The 18,619-nt window shown below is 41.7% G+C and overlaps 1 protein-coding gene across 2 annotated transcripts in view; it reads left to right on the top strand.

The window, feature by feature from the left end:
* Positions 1-17,558, top strand: part of LOC108571536 (tetraspanin-9) — a 22,674-nt gene extending 5,116 nt beyond the window's left edge. Inside the window, exons 1-5 of one of the 2 annotated variants that reach the window (XM_017933718.1) lie at positions 9,512-9,695; positions 10,268-10,380; positions 15,810-16,001; positions 16,071-16,253; positions 17,153-17,558. In XM_017933718.1, the coding sequence (XP_017789207.1) occupies positions 10,318-10,380; positions 15,810-16,001; positions 16,071-16,253; positions 17,153-17,488 (774 nt within the window). In that variant the 5' untranslated portion in view covers positions 9,512-9,695; positions 10,268-10,317 and the 3' untranslated portion in view covers positions 17,489-17,558. Of the gene's footprint in view, positions 1-9,511; positions 9,696-10,267; positions 10,381-15,809; positions 16,002-16,070; positions 16,254-17,152 lie in introns of those variants that run through there. The other variant, XM_017933639.1, reaches the window with a different exon arrangement.
* The last annotated feature ends 1,061 nt before the right edge of the window (positions 17,559-18,619 follow it).

The raw sequence follows: 18,619 nt of genomic DNA, 5'->3' as shown, positions 1-18,619 counted from the left end.
GGCGATCCCCTTCGCTGCGACGGTATCAAGATTGAAGGTATCGCGGCGGAAGGTATAACAGTTGGGTTCAATTTATGCGTGGAATTTATGAACCAGAAAATTAATATTACCATTAGAGTGTTGGGATAACGTAAGCGGTGCGTCTGAAGATTTTCTACGATGATCCTATTGTCGCAGGTGCTAACCAGAAAATTAATATTATCGTCAGAATGTTCATGTAATCTATTAGGTTGGTGCAAAAATAACTGCGGTTTCCGCCGCTAAAAACTTGAGTTATCAGTCTGAAGTGAGTTGTTTTGTGTCTACGTTCATGTAGTGTACCATTTCAAAGCGCGAACTTGGCTCTATCGATGTATGTCTGCGACTTGTTTCCGACTGTTTATTTGTAGCTGTATCTGGCCAGGAAAGTAAAGATGGAAAAAGAGAAAATTCGAGCGATATTATTGCACGAGTGTAAACTGGGACGTTACAATTTTCTCAAACCTGGCGAAGCTGTTACAGCAGTGGAATACTGTCACGAAATCGACAAAATGCATAAAACGTTGAGAGATTTATGTCCGATACTGGTCAATCTGAAGGGACCTATTCTATTGCACGACAACGCCTGACCACGTGTCTCACAAATAACCGTTCAAAAACTTAATGTACTAGGATACGAAACCTTTCTCCGACGGATTATCATCTCTTCAATCATCTGGAAAACTTTCTGCATGAGAAGAACTTGAAAACTGAAGCAGCAAAGCATTTGAAGAGTTCATCGGCTCTAGAACACCAGAATTCTATAATACTGGAATAAAGAAACTTGTATTACGTTGGCAGAAATGTATAGATTAGAATGGTTATTTTAAAGTTCACACTTCAAAACTGCAATTATTCTTGCACCAACCTAATAGAAGTATCAAGAGAAAGGTGTGCATTCGATTTAGGACAAGGATCGTCGATCTTTACGCTTCCAGTTATCAACGCGAGTGATTTTATTCCACGATGATACTATTGTCAACCTATTGTCGCAGAAAACAATTGCACTCAATGTGGAATTTATGAACCAGAAAATTAATATTATCATCTGAATACTCTATCTAATATACGAGTCTGCGTTCGATTTGGAAGGAAACGATTCCTCGATCTCTACGCCTCCAGTAATCGATGCGAGTGACTTTTTCAAGGCGATCCTATTGTCAGAAAGTAATTGCATTCAACGTGGAATTTTTGGCTATGCTGCATTAACCAGAAAATTAATATCATCTGAATATTCTATCTAATCTACGAGTCTGCGTTCGATTTGGAAGGAAACAATTCCTCGATCTCTACGCCTCCAGTAATCAATGCGCCTGATTTTTTTCCACGCCGATCCTATTGTCACAGAATACAATTGTATTCGACGTGGAACTTTTGGCTGTGCTATATTAACCGAAAAATTAATATTGCCATCTAAACATTCTGTCTGATCTACGAGTGTGCGTTCGATTTAGAAGGAAAAGGTTCCTCGATCTCTACGCCTCCAGTAATCGATGCGCCTGATTTTTTTTCACGCCGATCCTATTGTCACAGAATACAATTGTATTCGACGTGGAACTTTTGGCTGTGCTATATTAACCGAAAAATTAATATTGCCATCTAAACATTCTGTCTGATCTGCGAGTGTGCGTTCGATTTAGAAGGAAACGATTCCTCGATCTCTACGCCTCCAGTAATCGATGCGCCTGATTTTTTTCCACGCCGATCCTATCGTCACAATTGCATTCAACGTGGAATGTTTGGATATATCGCATTAACCATAAGTATATACAAGTATCAAGAGGAAGATGAAAAAAGGGGAATTCCTGAGTTCGAACGGAGACCGCGGAAAAATTGAAACCAGGATGCAACGAGCATTTCGATCGACACCAGGGGAACTGCAAGATTGACCGATGTCGACGCACGTAGGGTTTTACAGCCGGTGGAAGCTATACAGCGGAGTCGTAAACTTAGTTAAGCACCGAAATACCAGTTCGAGGGAGATAAGGAAGTTCGACGTGAACTCTTTCGTGTCGGCGAATTGCTTCTTCCGTTGTAGCGTATTTAAAAAATCGTCTGCGCCTTAATTGCTGACCACTGTATGATAATTTTCGCCAATACGGAAATTACCAACGAGCAGAATGCGACACAGGCTTAATGAAAGATTGTGATTAAAAATTTTGAATATCAATTGAGAAATGTGAAAAGGCACTGAGTCAGGTTAACGGTGTCGCCGCTTAACGCTTTAATTTACGACCTCGTTACGTCGCTTTCACACGCTCTACGCTGTATTCTATTTTGAGTTTCTGCAGAATAAAAGAACGACGACTTGCGACTAACGGTATTTTCTTTACAACTGGAAAATCTCTAAATGTTATACTTTTTCACACTGGGCAGTTTGTGTCCAAGTCTAATTTTTTCACTATTCTAAGCTTTGAAAAAGTCTGAAAATATTCCGGAGTACTTGTCGAAGTCTCTACTATTGTGCAATATACAATTGTTCGTTAAGTCAATATTTCAAACTTTCTTCAACGGTATTTCCTTTGCAACTGGAAAATCTCCAAATGTTAACACATTAAGGACCGCTAAGAAATCTATAAGACATACGCCTAGGACCGCACGTTTTTGGGCAAGCTTGCACGTTACTAAAATCCTCATTACTTTTTTATTTACGAAGCAATTTTTGCGAAACTTTCAGAAATTGTAAAATAGGATGCATGTTAGGTATTATTGAAAAAAAATTATGTTTTTTAATAATTATCATAACATTTTTACTTAAAAAATAAATTTTTACGAAATTTTTAGAAATTGTAAAATAGGATGTATTTTAGGCAATTATTAAAAAAAATTGGTTTTTAATAATTATCATAAAATTTTATTTAAAAATCAATTTTACCAAAGTTTCTAGTACTTTTTTAAAGTATGATATTGCGTGAAAGATTTTTCTCTATGAAGAGGAACCATACAAAATTTACATATATATCTTGATTCGCTTCGAAGACGAAGACTATTCGAATCACCAAAATGCAATGCAACGTGTCGAATTTTCTCTGAGACTAAGCTGTTTTTATTTCGGGTTCGTGCATTTATACAGTCTTTCATAGCTTGACCTGTACGGTTTCCACCAATGGGATTGATCTCTTCGGTGTGGATGAGACGAAAACGGTTAATACATTGACTATTGATGTAAACACTTAAATGGACAAAGTAGATACAATGTATCAAAGTAATTGACATCTAAAGACAACGTGTAGAAAACACGGGCTTGTCTCGTGATCCGTCCGTAACAGACGGGCCGCGCAGCACGAGAAAACTCATGAGCGGTCCGTGACAGATGGGTCGCGAAACACGAGAAAACTCGTGAGCGGTCCTTAATGTGTTAATCTCCCTTAAGCAAACATATTTTTTTCACACTTGGTAGTTTGTGTCCAAGTTTAATTTCTTTACTATTCTAAGCTTTCAAAAAGTCTCTACTGCATTGTACGATTGTTCGTTAAATCGAACGTTTCAAACTTTCTTCAATGAAAATAAAAATCCGAGAGTGAAATTTCCCTTGGGTCATTAGTGACCCAGATTGCCTACGAAGAGTTAATTGCCACTAATGTTTCGTAAAACTCACATGAAAGGCAAATCTAACTTTGCTCCCAGGTTCCGAACCTTTCTTCGTACAGTCCTGACCGAGGTTTCATCTCCTTAACTACTTACACTTGTCAATTCGTTCATCTCGACACTCGAAACATCTCTACTCCAACTACCGACCGATTCCACAACCTCCCCACATCCTGACGCCTACGATACACGTTGGATCTACAAAGAAAGGCGATTTCCTGCGTGAAAATTGTAAATCTGGATGCAAGGAGCATTTCGATCGACACGACACCAGCAGAGTCGTGCAGATCTCGCGACGCATGTTGGATAGATAGGGCTAATGTCGGTGCGGCATATTCCGTGCTCGTCGTTCCTTTCCTCGGGGTTACGTCACGTGGGAAGTGAGCCGCGTAGGACGCGTTAACGCACGGCCTTTGATACGTGAGCGAGAAAGAGACGGGAGAAAAAGAGAATCGTGTCGCGTTAACTCTTACGCTTAAGCACCGTCCACACCGGGAACAGAGGTAGAGGCGACGCGCGGGGAGAGATCATAGATGATCACACAAATTGTCCGCAATTGGCAGGAAGTCGTGGCAAGGGGGACCGTTCCTACGCCCCCTCGCCATTCTCTTCGCCGTTCATTAGCCGGCCCCGCGTTTGCGGTTCCATTTCGCCTCGTACGAATTGATTTCAAGTACGATTAACTCTCGAGGCTTTTCTTTTGAATCTCGGTCGAATATCTGTTTCGGATTTTTTTTTCTCGTTTCGTTTGGCCTCTTGAATGCAGTTTTTCATTCGGAATTTTTGGAATTGATTTTCCAGCGTGGTTAAGGCTAGCGTCCAGGCTTTTCTTCCGCGAATTTTTTTTTCATTACCTACACACCTTTTTTATTCTGAATTTTCGCCTCGTATGAATTCATATCAAGTACCAGGCTTTTCTTTTACGAATTTTTTTCTTCTTCTTTACTCACTTTTTCATCCAGAATTTTTCCTTAGAATGAGTTCATTTGCAAATGTGATTAATCCTCCAGAGTTTTCTTTCGCGAATTCTTTTCATTACTCAGGGGAGAGTCGTGCAGTACCGGCCCCTCTAAGTTTCTGTACTATACCTTGGGCTAACGTTGGTAAAAATGAAATTTGAAAAAAGTCATTTGTAGTACAAAGGGTGCTTGATAAAAGGGGACAAATGGTTTTTCTTAAATTTTAGAAATAAAAAAGTTGTAATTTGCAGCGAGCGAAAAATTGTCGCGCAGTACCGGCCAGCTACTTAGTTGGTAGATTTGAAGGTCTGAGTAATAAACAATGTTAGTAAAAATCGTTTAAAAGTAGAATAGAACTTTTACTTAGGCATCGATATTTTCTTCATCCGTACACTCCACGCGAGCCCAACCATTGCAGCTATGAAAAATAACTTTCGTCGTACGGAACACCAGCGTAAACGTGAAACGTCTTGGAACTCAGGTAATACCGAAGAAAAAAGAACGTCGCCGGAAAACATTTCTCAGGGCTGTAGTATTCGTTTGTTTTTCCATCAATAGTGCAGTCAACTAACAGTATAAGCGAGATCTAGCTTTGGCCGGTACTGCACGACTCTCCCCTACATACCTTTTTATCCAGAATTTTTGCCTATTTTGAATTGATTTCAAGTATGATTAACCTTCGAGGCTTTTCATTCACGACTTTTTTTCCCTTCTTCAGACCTTTTTATCCAGATTTTTGGTCTCGTACGAATTGATATTCAAGTGTGATTAATCCTCCTGATTTTTGGTCTCGTACGAATTGATATTCAAGTGTGATTAATCCTCCAGCTTTTCTTTCGCGATTTTTTTCCTTTCTTCACACCTTTTTATCCAGATTTTTGGTCTCGTACGAATTGATTTCAAGTGTGATTAATCCTCCAGCTTTTCTTTCGCGATTTTTTTCCCTTCTTCACACCTTTTTATCCAGATTTTTGGTCTCGTACGAATTGATTTCAAGTGTGATTAATCCTCCAGCTTTTCTTTCACGATTTTTTTCCCTTCTTCACACCTTTTTATCCAGATTTTTGGTCTCGTACGAATTGATTTTCAAGTGTGATTAATCCTCCTGATTCTTGGTCTCGTACGAATTGATATTCAAGTGTGATTAATCCTCCAGCTTTTCTTTCACGATTTTTTTCCCTTCTTCACACCTTTTTATCCAGATTTTTAGTCTCGTACGAATTGATTTCAAGTGTGATTTATCCTCCAGCTTTTCTTTCGCGATTTTTTTCCCTTCTTCAGACCTTTTTATCCAGATTTTTGGTCTCGTACGAATTGATTTCAAGTGTGATTAATCCTCCTGATTCTTGGTCTCGTACGAATTGATATTCAAGTGTGATTAATCCTCCAGATTTTTGGTCTCGTACGAATTGATTTTCAAGTGTGATTAATCCTCCAGCTTTTCTTTCGCGATTTTTTTCCCTTCTTCACACCTTTTTATCCAGATTTTTGGTCTCGTACGAATTGATTTCAAGTGTGATTAATCCTCCAGCTTTTCTTTCGCGATTTTTTTCCTTTCTTCAGACCTTTTTATCCAGATTTTTGGTCTCGTACGAATTGATTTCAAGTGTGATTAATCCTCCACATTTTCTTTCGCGATTTTTTTCCCTTTTTCAGACCTTTTTATCCAGATTTTTGGTCTCGTACGAATTGATTTTCAAGTGTGACTAATCCTCCACATTTTCTTTCGCGATTTTTTTCCCCTCTTCACACACCTTTTCGAGGATTCCTACATATATCTTCCACGAATTTCGTTTCCCTCTTCCCACACCTTTTCCTCCAAATCTTCGCCTCGCACAAATTGACTTCAAACACGATCAACCCTCAAGGATTTCTTCTAAATCTCGCCCAAATATCTCCCTCGAAATTTTTCCCTTTCGTCCAGAATTTCGTAGTTCACCTTGAACAGTTACGAGACATTTGGTTATGAGATCGCGTTGTAACTTTAGATTGCAAAATTCCCCGGATGTGTCAGAGGGCGGCGTCTCATTTCGCAAGGTGACACCTCCTGATCGAATATGCGTGATACAAAGGAAACTCGAGAGCACCTCGAAGAATCTATAATATTCCCATCGATTATTTATCAACAGTACAGGGATACTTTGCATACCTCTGCAAGTATTCAAGAGCAGCAATCGTTCCTCTACTCTCGTTTCTTCAACCAACGCCTAACCGTTCTACAAACAACTAACGTAACCACGTGTGCTAGAACACATCTACAACAACGTTCTGTTACGTGATAACGCGAATCAATATTATCCAATCTTGATAAGAATACTCGAACGAAGTTGTAAAATTCAGTTATTCTCTTTAACGCCGTAGAACGACGGAGAATGGCAACCTTCCAAGGAGAAACGAATTTTAACGCGCGACCAAACGCGCCTGTTCACTGTGACTAGAAGACAAATCGTATCGAAGGCTGTAAATCTCATCTTCGTACCTGCGCATAAATCACGCTTTTCTTCTTCGACTCGAGCGCGAAATACTTTGCAAGCAACCAGTCACGATCCTTCCAACGGCGACGCTCGAGAATTCCATTTTACCGCCGCGTTATTCCCGTCGTTTCGCCGTTGCAGAAACGCGCGGCGACGAACGTAGGGAAATTAATGTCACAGTCTGTGGGCTCCTCGGAGATAAGCCGTGTCACGGTCCCCCTTTTTTTCCCATTTTTTCTTTTCGCGCGCGTCTCGAACAGAGGCGCCTCACCTGCGCAAAGAGAGAGAGACGCTTGTCAGTCGAGCGCGTTCAGGTGAGAAATTCGCGTCGCGACGTTCCTACGGTTAACTCGTTTAACGTAAAAATGCGATAGGTTTCTTCTACTTGGATTAGAGAGCCAGATAAAACGCGTAGCTATTCTCTACACTCGACTTTGCTTTTTAGATATGCATACGCAAGCGTATGGAAGAGGATAGCCGGTGAAATCTGTGGTGAATCAGTGAAATCGTCGTTGATCCTAATTAAAGGAAAAAGAGAGAAGAGGAAGGTGGTGTTAGCGATAGTTAGGATTAATTGGAACAACGTGTAGCTCGGAGAGGATAAACGTAGTGTGTTTTTTCGATGTTTCATTCGTGCGTTCGACTCGCGCCACTGGATCCATTATTTAGAGGCGCGCGAGCGCGATCCAGCATGTTTAATGCATGAAAAAAATGTGTCGAACATGCCGGCACTGTTCCGCGAGATCTCAACTTCCGATAAGGTGACCGTGTCCCGTGAAATCTTCCTCGTTGCCTTTACAATTCGAAACGAGACTGCTGTCGTGTTTCCTTCGGTGTCTCGCGCGTACAATCTAAGAGCGGTGGTGATCGCGAATGAACAATCAGAGAGATCTGACACGTTGATCGGGTGATAAGGTAAATATTTTATCTAGGTTCGTGTCAATTAGTTCTTGGGTATGGCTAAACTGGAGCTTTTACTATCCGGATATGTGAGTATGCGAAGTGCTCGTAATCGAAATGTGTGTCCGAGTACTCGAGTGTGTCTGGGTAATATTCGAGTATTTGGGTATCTGGATTCGGGTTGAAAATTGTTAATTACACAAATATGAAGCTTTTCTTGTCTGGACTTTCATTGAAGGATGTAAGTTTGGGTAAAGTTTAGGTTAAGGTTAAAGAAGACGAAAATTAGTTCGTATAGGAGACTGTGAGATACTGATATTTATTAGATAGACTGTGAATTGCGGATATTCGAATTTAAATCACTCGAGTACCCGGATAACTTGGATATAAATTGAGTAGCTACTCGAGTACTGAAATACTCAAGATTGGGATAGCCGTAAATCTGAATTCTCAGCTCTAAATTGAGTAGCTATCCGATTACTCAGATACTCAAGGTTCAGATATCCGTAAGTCCGGATACTCGGCTCTGAATTGAGTAGCAATTTGAGTATTCGAATACCCGTAAATCCGAATCCTCGGCTCTACATTGAGTAGCAATCCAAGTATTCGAATACCCGCAAATCCGAATTCTCGGCTCTAAATTGAGTAGCAATTTGAGTACTCGAACGCTGAAAATTCGGACGCTCCGGTCCAAATTGAGTAGCAATCCAAATATTCGAATACCCGGAAATCCGAATTTTCGGCTCTAAATTGAGTAGCAATTTGAGTATTCGAATACCCGTAAATCCGAATCCTCGGCTCTACATTGAGTAGCAATCCAAGTATTCGAATACCCGCAAATCCGAATTCTCGGCTCTAAATTGAGTAGCAATTTGAGTACTCGAACGCTGAAAATTCGGACGCTCCGGTCTAAATTGAGTAGCAATCCAAATATTCGAATACCCGGAAATCCGAATTCTCGGCTCTAAATTGAGTAGCAATTTGAGTACTCGAACGCTGAAAATTCGGACGCTCCGGTCTAAATTGAGTAGCAATCCAAATATTCGAATACCCGGAAATCCGAATTCTCGGCTCTAAATTGAGTAGCAATTTGAGTATTCGAATACCCGCAAATCCGAATTCTCGGCTCTAAATTGAGTAGCAATCCAAATATTCGAATACCCGGAAATCCGAATTCTCGGCTCTAAATTGAGCAGCAGTCCAAGTACTCGAACACTCAAGCCCCGACCCAAACAATATCCATTTCGTCTACAATCACTCGCTGCTCGCGTGAGAAGCGTTTGTCAGAAACGTGACAGGGACTCAGTCGGAAAACACGATCGTAGATTTCCGGCGACCTTGGCGTCGGCTCTGAACAGCCGCTCGTAGGAAAGTGACGTCTCCGTGCACAGAGCACACCTTTCCACGAGGTGATCGTTACCTCTACCGCGGACCCACGCGATCGTGATCGGGATCGCGTATAGGTGAGAGGCCTTGCTGTCGGCAGGGTGTCCCGTTAGGGGACCTAGAAGGCCCAGAAGGGGCCACAGCCAATCGTATCAACCTGGTTCCGAACACACCGGAACGGATCCTCGTCCGATGAGGATCGCCTGCCAAACGGCCAGGCCGATCGTCAGTCGACCGGTTATCATTCGCACGTTCGATATTTTCGCGCGTTACTCGTGTCGCTGACTATTCCCAGAAAATAATCTACACTCCTGTGGAGACACGTCGAGAATCGTCTCAAGGATGAGAATTTTTACCTCAAAAGTTCACTGTAAGTTTTGATATTCAGTAGCGACGGTAGATTTATTTTCTTCTATTTTTCTTTATTTTTCCACATTCTCCTGCACGCTGCCGGAATTCGTAATATCGTCACGCGTGCTTTTCAGCCTTTATCTTCATCTTCCTCCACCTCTTCTTGTCCTCTTTCCCGCGTTGCTTGTTTCAAGTTTCCCCGGTGGTCGGAGAGACCGGTGTGTTGGTCATTTCGGTACAATGCTCTCAGTTCCTCTTCTATTACGTATTTAATCAAAGTGCTCGCTCGGTCACGATCCCGCGTGCTTTTCGCCTCGCGATCTCGATCGATCGTGACTCACGCGAGAGTAAACAGCGAAAGTTCTCGGGTGAGCTAGCCGCTTGTGAATACGAATGTTAACGACCCAACCGGTCTGCGTACGCTAATTGAAATTCGTAACGGAAAGCGAGTATTGCATTAGTTAACGCTCACGTGGCTGGTTTCGCGGTATTTTCACGTGTTCGAGGGTCCGTGGAGCAGGTGCGAGAGTCGGTAAAAGTGGCTTGGAGGCGGTGTAAACACCAGATTCATCGGATTCCACGTCTTTCTAGGAAACACTGCCAGCCTTTTCGTCGTGAGGACCCTCGTGAAGGATCGAGCCATGGGCCGCACAGGATACACGTGCATCAGGCACGTCTTCTGTTCCCTCAACGTTCTCATTTGGGTACGTAATGCTTTTTGCTAATTCTACTTACGCGGCGATCAAAAGTTCCAGACCATTGTGCGTTACAAGCTATGCAATTTGAAAGAAACGTAAAAAATTTTTAAATAATTTTAACGACTTCTTTTATTACCCAAATTTACCGCGACGAAATAAATTGCTATTGGTTTCTGCAAGGTTAATTGCAAATTTGTAAAGAATAGATAGCAGTGGTCCCAAAAATTTTGACTGGTAGAGTACGTGTTGAAAAAAATGCCGTTAATGTATTATTGAATTTATCGAAGTAAAATAAGTATTGCGCTCGTAGTAATGATCGTCACAAATCGTGCTTCATTTTTCGCATCAATTTACAAGAAAATTATTCACGAGCGACTACTGTTATAGTAACATTAAAGCTATCGCTTGAGGTCCGAAAGTGTTAAAAAGAATGTCATTAACATATTACTAAATTTATTAAAATAAAGTAAATGTTGCGTTCCTAGTAATGATTGTCACAAATCGTACTTCATTTTTAGTAAAAATTTACATATAAATTGTTAAAGCTACTATTTGTGCTCCAAAACTAAAAACAAAAGAATGTCATTAACATATCGTTAGGTTTCTTAAAATAAAATAAACATTTCATTCGTAGAAATTATCGCCATAATTCGTACTTTATCTTTAGTAACAATTTATGTGAAAATTATTAAAGCTACTGTTTGTGCTCCAAAAATATTAAAAAAGTGTCATTAATATATTGTTAAATTTATTAAAATAAAATAAACATTGCGTTCGTAGAAATTATCGCCATAATTCGTACTTTATCCTTAGTAACAATTTATATGAAAATTATTAAAGCTACTGTTTGTGCTCCAAAAATATTAAAAAAGTGTCATTAATATATTGTTAAATTTATTAAAATAAAATAAACATTGCGTTCGTAGAAATTATTGCCATAAATCGTACTTCGTCCTTTCGAACAATTTACGTGAAAATTATTCAGAGGTAAAAGGATTAAACATGAGCGACGTCAAAGTTGCGCTTGGAAAGTGTTAAAAAAGAATGTCGTTGACATATTACAGAATTTCTTAAAATAAAACGAACACCGCGTTCGCAGAAACGATGGTGATAAATCGTACTGCATCCTTAGCAACAATTTACATGAAAATTATTCAGCGTTAGAAGGATTAAAGACGAGGAATTATTAGTAACGCTTCTAATCACCTTGTCGTCGTCCGTTTATTCAGATTTCAAGGAACTGCGTAATAATTATGACGCGTAACATCCGACCCCGTTCCTTTCATCATCGTCCATAAAAGCCTTCTTTCTCACTCTGCGATCGGTTAAAAATAAATATTGTCGGCGATTCCGCTGACAGTGCGGCACGCGAGACGAAAAAACACGCGTGGCTAGGTACGGTTTTAAGCGTGTCACGTCCGACCTAATGTTCATTTCCATCGAGAGTTCCCTCTGAACGCGATGTTGCAAATGAGCGCGAGCAGAACAGTAGGAACGGCCCACGCGAGCGATTAAATCGATGCGCATTGTCATTCCCGGTGCATTCCACCGTGCGGCACTGTCTCTCCTCTCGAATTTATCGTGCCACTTGAAATCGTCTCGGCCCTCTCCGCGCGCAGCCTCTTAAATAGGACGTTGAACCGTGCTCTATGAGCTATGAACTTACTTACTTACTTACTTACGGTACACTCGAGAAAACGCTCGCGACCAACGAGAGTCCGCTGAGACTTTTCCTTGTAAATCTTTCAACAGGTGCGCGCTATTACCGTTCGCCGTTCGTTTAATTCCACAGTTGTCGCCGTGTTTCGACCACGTTCGCACCGACGATTTTATGGCTCTTTCGAAGAATCCGCGAAATTTTTAACACTTTGAACACTCGTGATAAATTGTCCAACTTCAACGCGATTCGACACTTATGAAATCGGAGAATTTTCGAATGTTTTAACCCTCCGAATTTTATTTCGAAGAATTTCCGAAATTTTTAACACTTTGAACACTCGTGATAAATTGTCCAACTTCAACGCGATTCGACACTTATGAAATCGGAGAATTTTCGAATGTTTTAACCCTCCGAATTTGATTTCGAAGAATTTCCGAAATTTTTAACACTTTGAACACTCGTGATAAATTGTTCAATTTCAACGCAATTCGACACTTATGAAATCGAAGAATTTTCGAATGTTTTAACCCTCCGAATTTTATTTCGAAGAATTTCCGAAATTTTTAACACTTTGAACACTCGTGATAAATTTTCTAATTTCGAAGTGATTTGACACTTGTCATCGCGTTTCGACGACATTGGTACTAATGATTTCCTAACTTTTTGGAATTATCCGCGGGAATTTTTAACCCTTTGAACAATCTTGATAAATTTGCCAACTTCAACGTGATTTCACACTTGTCAAATCGAAGAATTTCCGAATTTTTTAATACTCCGAATTTTACTTCGGAGAATTTCCGGAATTTTTAACCCTTTGAACACTCGAGATAAATTTTCCTCGTTTATCACCGTGTTCCAAGGATATTGACACCAATTTCACGATTGATACCAAAAATACGATTTTCTACCTATTTCGAAGAATTTCCGAAATTTTTAACCCCTTGAACACTCGAGATAAATTTTCCAATTTAAGTGTGATTCCACGTTTATCGCCTCGCTTCGACGATATTGGACCTAACAATTTTCTATTTGTTTCGAAGAATTTTTGAAATTTTTAACACTTTGAACACTCGAGATAAATTTTATAATTTCAGTCTGATTCCACATTTGTCGCCGCATTTCGACGACATTGACACTAACAATTTTCCACTTACTCCGAAGAATTTCCGAAGTTTTCAACCCTTTGAACACTCTTGACAAAGTTTCCCAACTTCGACGTGATTCCACCCGACGAGAATAAATTATCCAACTATTTTCAACAGAGATACAATTTTCCACGAGCCTTATTATACCCGTTGCGCCCTTAATTGCACGTTACCAGGCTGAAATTACGTGTGCAATTTCGCGTGTGCACGCAGTCGCTTTGCTAATCAACGTTGGCCGTTACATCCACCATGGTTGATGCTTTAACGGTACCCTGTTTCACGAGCGACGTAAATCGAGCGGTGTTTAATCGTTCGATCAACTCAAGACCGTTCCGTTCATTCATTCCTCGCGGCAACCGATCGTGGCCGCGATGCTGCGCTTCGATAAAACACGCGAAACCCGCTCGATATTGGGTCGCGCGATTCCGCCTCGATCCTAAACTCTCCGACGCTTAAATTACTTCATTCGAACTAGTTTGACCGGATTGGATAACGCGGTCTGTCGTTACCACGCTCATGCTAATTTACACCAAGGGTCAATATTCTGCCAGCGGCGGTTCTCCATGGAGATTAACCGTTGTCTTATCCGCCCGCGACTCGCTTGACAAATTGCTAGCTAAATGCTACTTGTATACCGAGTGTCCTGACTCAACGTGTAGGCTTTGATTTTTACAGATTTTTTCGGGAGAATTTGACTTTACGTTTCGCTAGTATTTCAGCTTCTTTCATCGATATCTACTAGTGTGAGGTCAACTGGCAACTAATATTAGCCTTTGTGGGTTTGTAAATTTCCGTGTTTCCCTAGTATTTCGGTTACTTTTGTCACAGAGACCTTAAATTCATTGGTACCAGCGTGAATTTTGACTGGCAATTAATATTAGTCTTTACGATTTTGGAAATTTTCACGTTTCGCCACTATTTCAGCTGCTTTCATCAAAGAATCCTTAGTATTCCAGCTGCTTTTATTAAACTTAGATTCATTCGTACCATCGGGAGTCTTGTCGTTAATCGGTCAACTGGAAATTAATATTAGTTTTTATGCTTTTGGAAATTTTCACGTTTCATCGATGTTTCCGCTGTTTATATTCGAAAATTCTTAGATTCGCTGATACCAGCGTGGGTGCTGACTTCAATCGGTCAACTGGCAACTAATATCAATCTTTATGATTTTGGAAATTTTCATGTTTCGCCGCTATTTCACCTGCTTTCATCCGAGAATCCTTAAATTTATTAGTACCAGCGTGAATTTTAACTTTATTGAAAATGTATTTATTATGAATTTTTTGTGTCTTCGAAAATCTTCATATTTCGCCACCATTTCACCTGCTTTCATCAAACAATCCTCAGTACCTCAGCCGCTGTTATTAAACACAGGTCCATCGATACCGGCGCAACTCTCAACTTTAATCGGTCAACCGGCAGCTAATATTAGCCTTCTGCGGTTTTGGAAACCTGGTAACGCCACAGGTAGATACTGTCAGCCTCGCAGAATCAGACTGTGAAAGCGCTAAGAACTGTACTAACCTATAATATTGCTTCCGAAATGCGGAGCAATAAAGCCGGTTTATGTGTATTATCCGTTCCAACAATACTGCCAGATATAATGGACAGGCTCGCGGATGACGAGCTGAAATTGAAGCAGTTGAACAAAGGAACTGTAGAAATCGTAAATGACGTCCACTCTCCGTACAACCGCGGCTTTAATCTCGCACAGGATCCGCGGAAGACAAAGTACACCACCACGGCAAATTACTAAACCGCAACAATCTCCGTAGTAAAGGTCGATATCCCTTCCAATCTCGCTGTCACCGATACTTTACCCAGAAACTCTGTTTCGCCTAACCTAACCATAATTTGCCCCTTTTCAAACTCCCGGCCACTGGTCTCAGCCGTTAAACCGTGAATCGAGCGCGTAAACTCGAAATCTGACGAGTTTCACGTTCTACTAGCGACACATTCGCCGTTCCATCAGTGAAAAGAGGAAAAGTTCGTCGAATTCCCCGGTTAGAGTCTCCCCATTAGCATTTCAATATACGCACACACATGCTTACTCGCGAACGACCCACATTTTACTCACGGTTACGCGTAGACACTGAACAAGCGTGGAAGCGATTTCGTCCTCCTCTACATAATTCAACGACTCCTCGGGTTTGACGAAGTATTCGGAACGCGTGGAATCGAAAGTTGCGCGGTGGTTAAAAGGTCGAATAGCAATGGAAGTTGGTCCGTCGTCGACCTCGCGATTTCGCGAGGTTTCGTAACGCTCGCACACGCGGAAGCGGCTTTCCCGCGTAATTGTGCGCTGAATCGTCAAGGAGAGCCCGGCCTTGTGTCGACACTGCTATCACGCACCGTCTCCCTTCTTCCTTTCGAATAATTTCACGGCGCGACACCTTTCTACGGTGATAAGGCACCCGGTTTTATCGTCTCTTCGGTAGTTACCGCGATTCGTGCCGCTAATGGTGCCACGCTGTGTCACAATGGCACGCGTTAGCGCGGCGGTTTTGCATGTGAAAAAGAAGAAAGAGAAAAAAAGTGTCGTTCTGCTTGGCGCAAAGCTGCGCTTCATAGTTGAGCGCATTCAGGCCAGGCTACTGTACGTTCCTGAACCGGCGTAATGTTCTTTACAGTTATGCGCTTGCGGAATTTTGGGTGCAGGCCTCTGGCTACGATTGGCATACTCCGGATACACGGCCTTGGTGCCGCACTACAGTTTCGCGTCAGCTGACTTGCTGCTGCTGGCCGCCGGATGCGTGACCTTCGTGATCGCCTTCTTCGGATGCTGCGGTGCATGGTTTCAATCTAGATGCATGCTGATCACGGTTCGTATTAACCCGTCCCTCAGCTTTACTTCCACGTTTCCTGTCTAACGCGATTCTTCTTGGTTGCAGTACTTCGGCCTGGTGATACTGATGTTCCTGGCTGAATTTATGCTGGGCACCCTGGCCTTCATCTTCAGGGAACGTCTGGCGCAGAGCTTGAAGGAGGAGCTGCTCTTCGGGATCGAGAAACATTACAATTTGACCAGGGAGCCTGGAACACTTCCTGCTATATGGGACCACATACACTCGGAGGTGAATATGAACAACTTTGTCGCGTTGCAATAATGTGTAATTAGAAATATAAATAGATGTTTATTAAGAGAAATATACAGATAACTATAATACACGTGACTTTGACCCACGCTTCTCGACTTTTTTAACAACACTCTCTTTTCATCCCTCGCTCGCCACACTTTGTAGCCAGCCCCTTCGTGGGCCTCTCGTCGCCGGGGTTCTTCCCGCCTCTTTCATGTTCGTCACATTTTCTTCTTAAAATTACGATACTACAATAATGAGCAAACTGCAATTTTGTAGCGGTGACATTGAGCGTATTTTTAACGATGGTGTATCTTCCATGCTCCATCGATAGAGAGACAGCGTTAGATTTCAACCGTGCAGAGCACCTTGTTTTACCTTGACACTTGGCGGTCCTATGTCGAGTCAGACTGGTCATAAGAATTTTTGCCTTTAGATATGTAATATGAAGGGCTATAGGAAATTGCTAATATCCTACTCGTGAGAACATTCTCTTGTCAAACGCAGAGGTTTTTGAACAACCTTCGCGTAACCATAATCGCCGTAGGAGGACTCCAAGAACTATGAAACCTTTACGCAAGGGAAACTTATGTCTAAGATACTCTTAGGTTAGATCAGGTGACTGACAAGTCCTCTAGATTGTTTACCATTTCCTTTCCCCCCTATACTCTCTTTATTTCCTGCCAATATGCGTCAGAGTCGAAACTTGCCTCTCGGAGATCGCAAATTCGATCGATTCCCTTTATCCCTCAAAAATCTCCTACGCTAATCTTCCCATAGACACTTGGCAGTCAAAACAAGCAAATTTCTAAGTATCAAAAACTGTAAACACCCAGAAATTTAAGAGACAAATCTTTCAATCATCCAACAGAGCTAACCTTCCCCAACGATTTCAGTTCCACTGTTGCGGCGTGGAGGACTACATGGACTGGTACCAGATCGACGCCTGGCCAACGGAGGACCGCGTACCGGACTCCTGTTGCATAAAGAGAGAACGGTACTGCGGTCGCCTCGACCCTGAGGAACGAAACAAGGAGCTCTGGTACAAGGAAGGCTGCGCCTCGGCGATACAGATGTGGTTGGTAACGAGGCTGCACGTGGTCGGGACCGTTGGTCTCGTCGTCGCTTTTCTTCAGCTGTTTGGACAGGTGGCAAGCATGATCCTCTTCTGCACCGTCAGGCACAAGAGGTCCTCTCACACGTACAAGAGCTACGACACGACGAACACCTAGAATTTCAGATGGATCTTAGACGAGACCAGTGTCTAAGATCCATCGAACCAAACGAAAAAAAAAGTAAAAAAAAAAAAACAACTATATATATATATATATATAAATAAATATGTATAACGACGATGACTATTCGCGATGACCACGATCTTCTTTCTTCACGTCCGAAGAAACGATTTCGATTACAGCATCGCTGAATTCCTGTAAACAAATTTTCGCTCCTCCAGGTTGTGTTTAAATTCGAAGGTGAAATTCCTCCCTCTGTCGGTAGAATTCGCGTAGGACACTCGTTCGAATCGTTCGTTCGTCGCGCGGTCTCTTCGTACGATATTACGAGGATCGTGAAGAATTTTCCAACGCGAGCGGGAAAATGGAGCGAGCGGTATACGATTAACGAGGAAACGCCGGATTCCGGATAGATACTCACGAACGCTCCATTATCCTAATGGATCGTTACCATTGACAAATGATATTCTCTCCTGCGGGTTAACAGCGGAAACCCCAGTTTCGCGAGCTTCCGACCGAAAATATCGGTTTCGTGGCGATAACGTGTTATCGAGAATAAGGGACACGGAAGTGACTGCCGTCACGCAAAACCGTTTCTTGAAACCACGTCGGAACACCATTGTTACGAGAAAGAATTTCATAGCGTATAGGATTGCGAAAACATTTATGTTATCTTGCATGCGAATCTGTTTTTGTTTATTTACTAGAGATAACGTTATCGCGCGTGGCGCTTACCAAAATCGCGTTTCAAACATTTATGTTATCTTGCATGCGAATCTGTTTTTGTTTATTTACTAGAGATAACGTTATCGCACGTGGCGCTTACCAAAATCGCATTTCGTAAAACGAGGTTTTGTTCTTTTTTCTGCTCTCGTTAGACGAGTTTTGCTAGAAAACGAAAGAAACTCGTCTACGAATATTCCCACTTGTCACATACACGCCTTACGTTGTATAAATGCAAGCACAAGTATCTTTACTCGTTATTATTTAAGATAAGACCGACACATCCGTGGGAACTGGAACTTCCAAGGATTATTCTATCGTCTAAACTTTAAACCTCCAGGTGTGTCGATTGATTCGCCGTTTTTATCGTACCATTTATTTTATTTACACACACGCACACACCGT

The sequence above is a fragment of the Habropoda laboriosa genome, unplaced genomic scaffold (assembly GCF_001263275.1).
Source record: "Habropoda laboriosa isolate 0110345459 unplaced genomic scaffold, ASM126327v1 scaffold10, whole genome shotgun sequence".
Taxonomy (NCBI): domain Eukaryota; kingdom Metazoa; phylum Arthropoda; class Insecta; order Hymenoptera; family Apidae; genus Habropoda; species Habropoda laboriosa.
The sequence above is the reverse complement of the archived record's forward strand: the minus strand, read 5'-3'. Positions and strand labels throughout refer to the sequence as shown.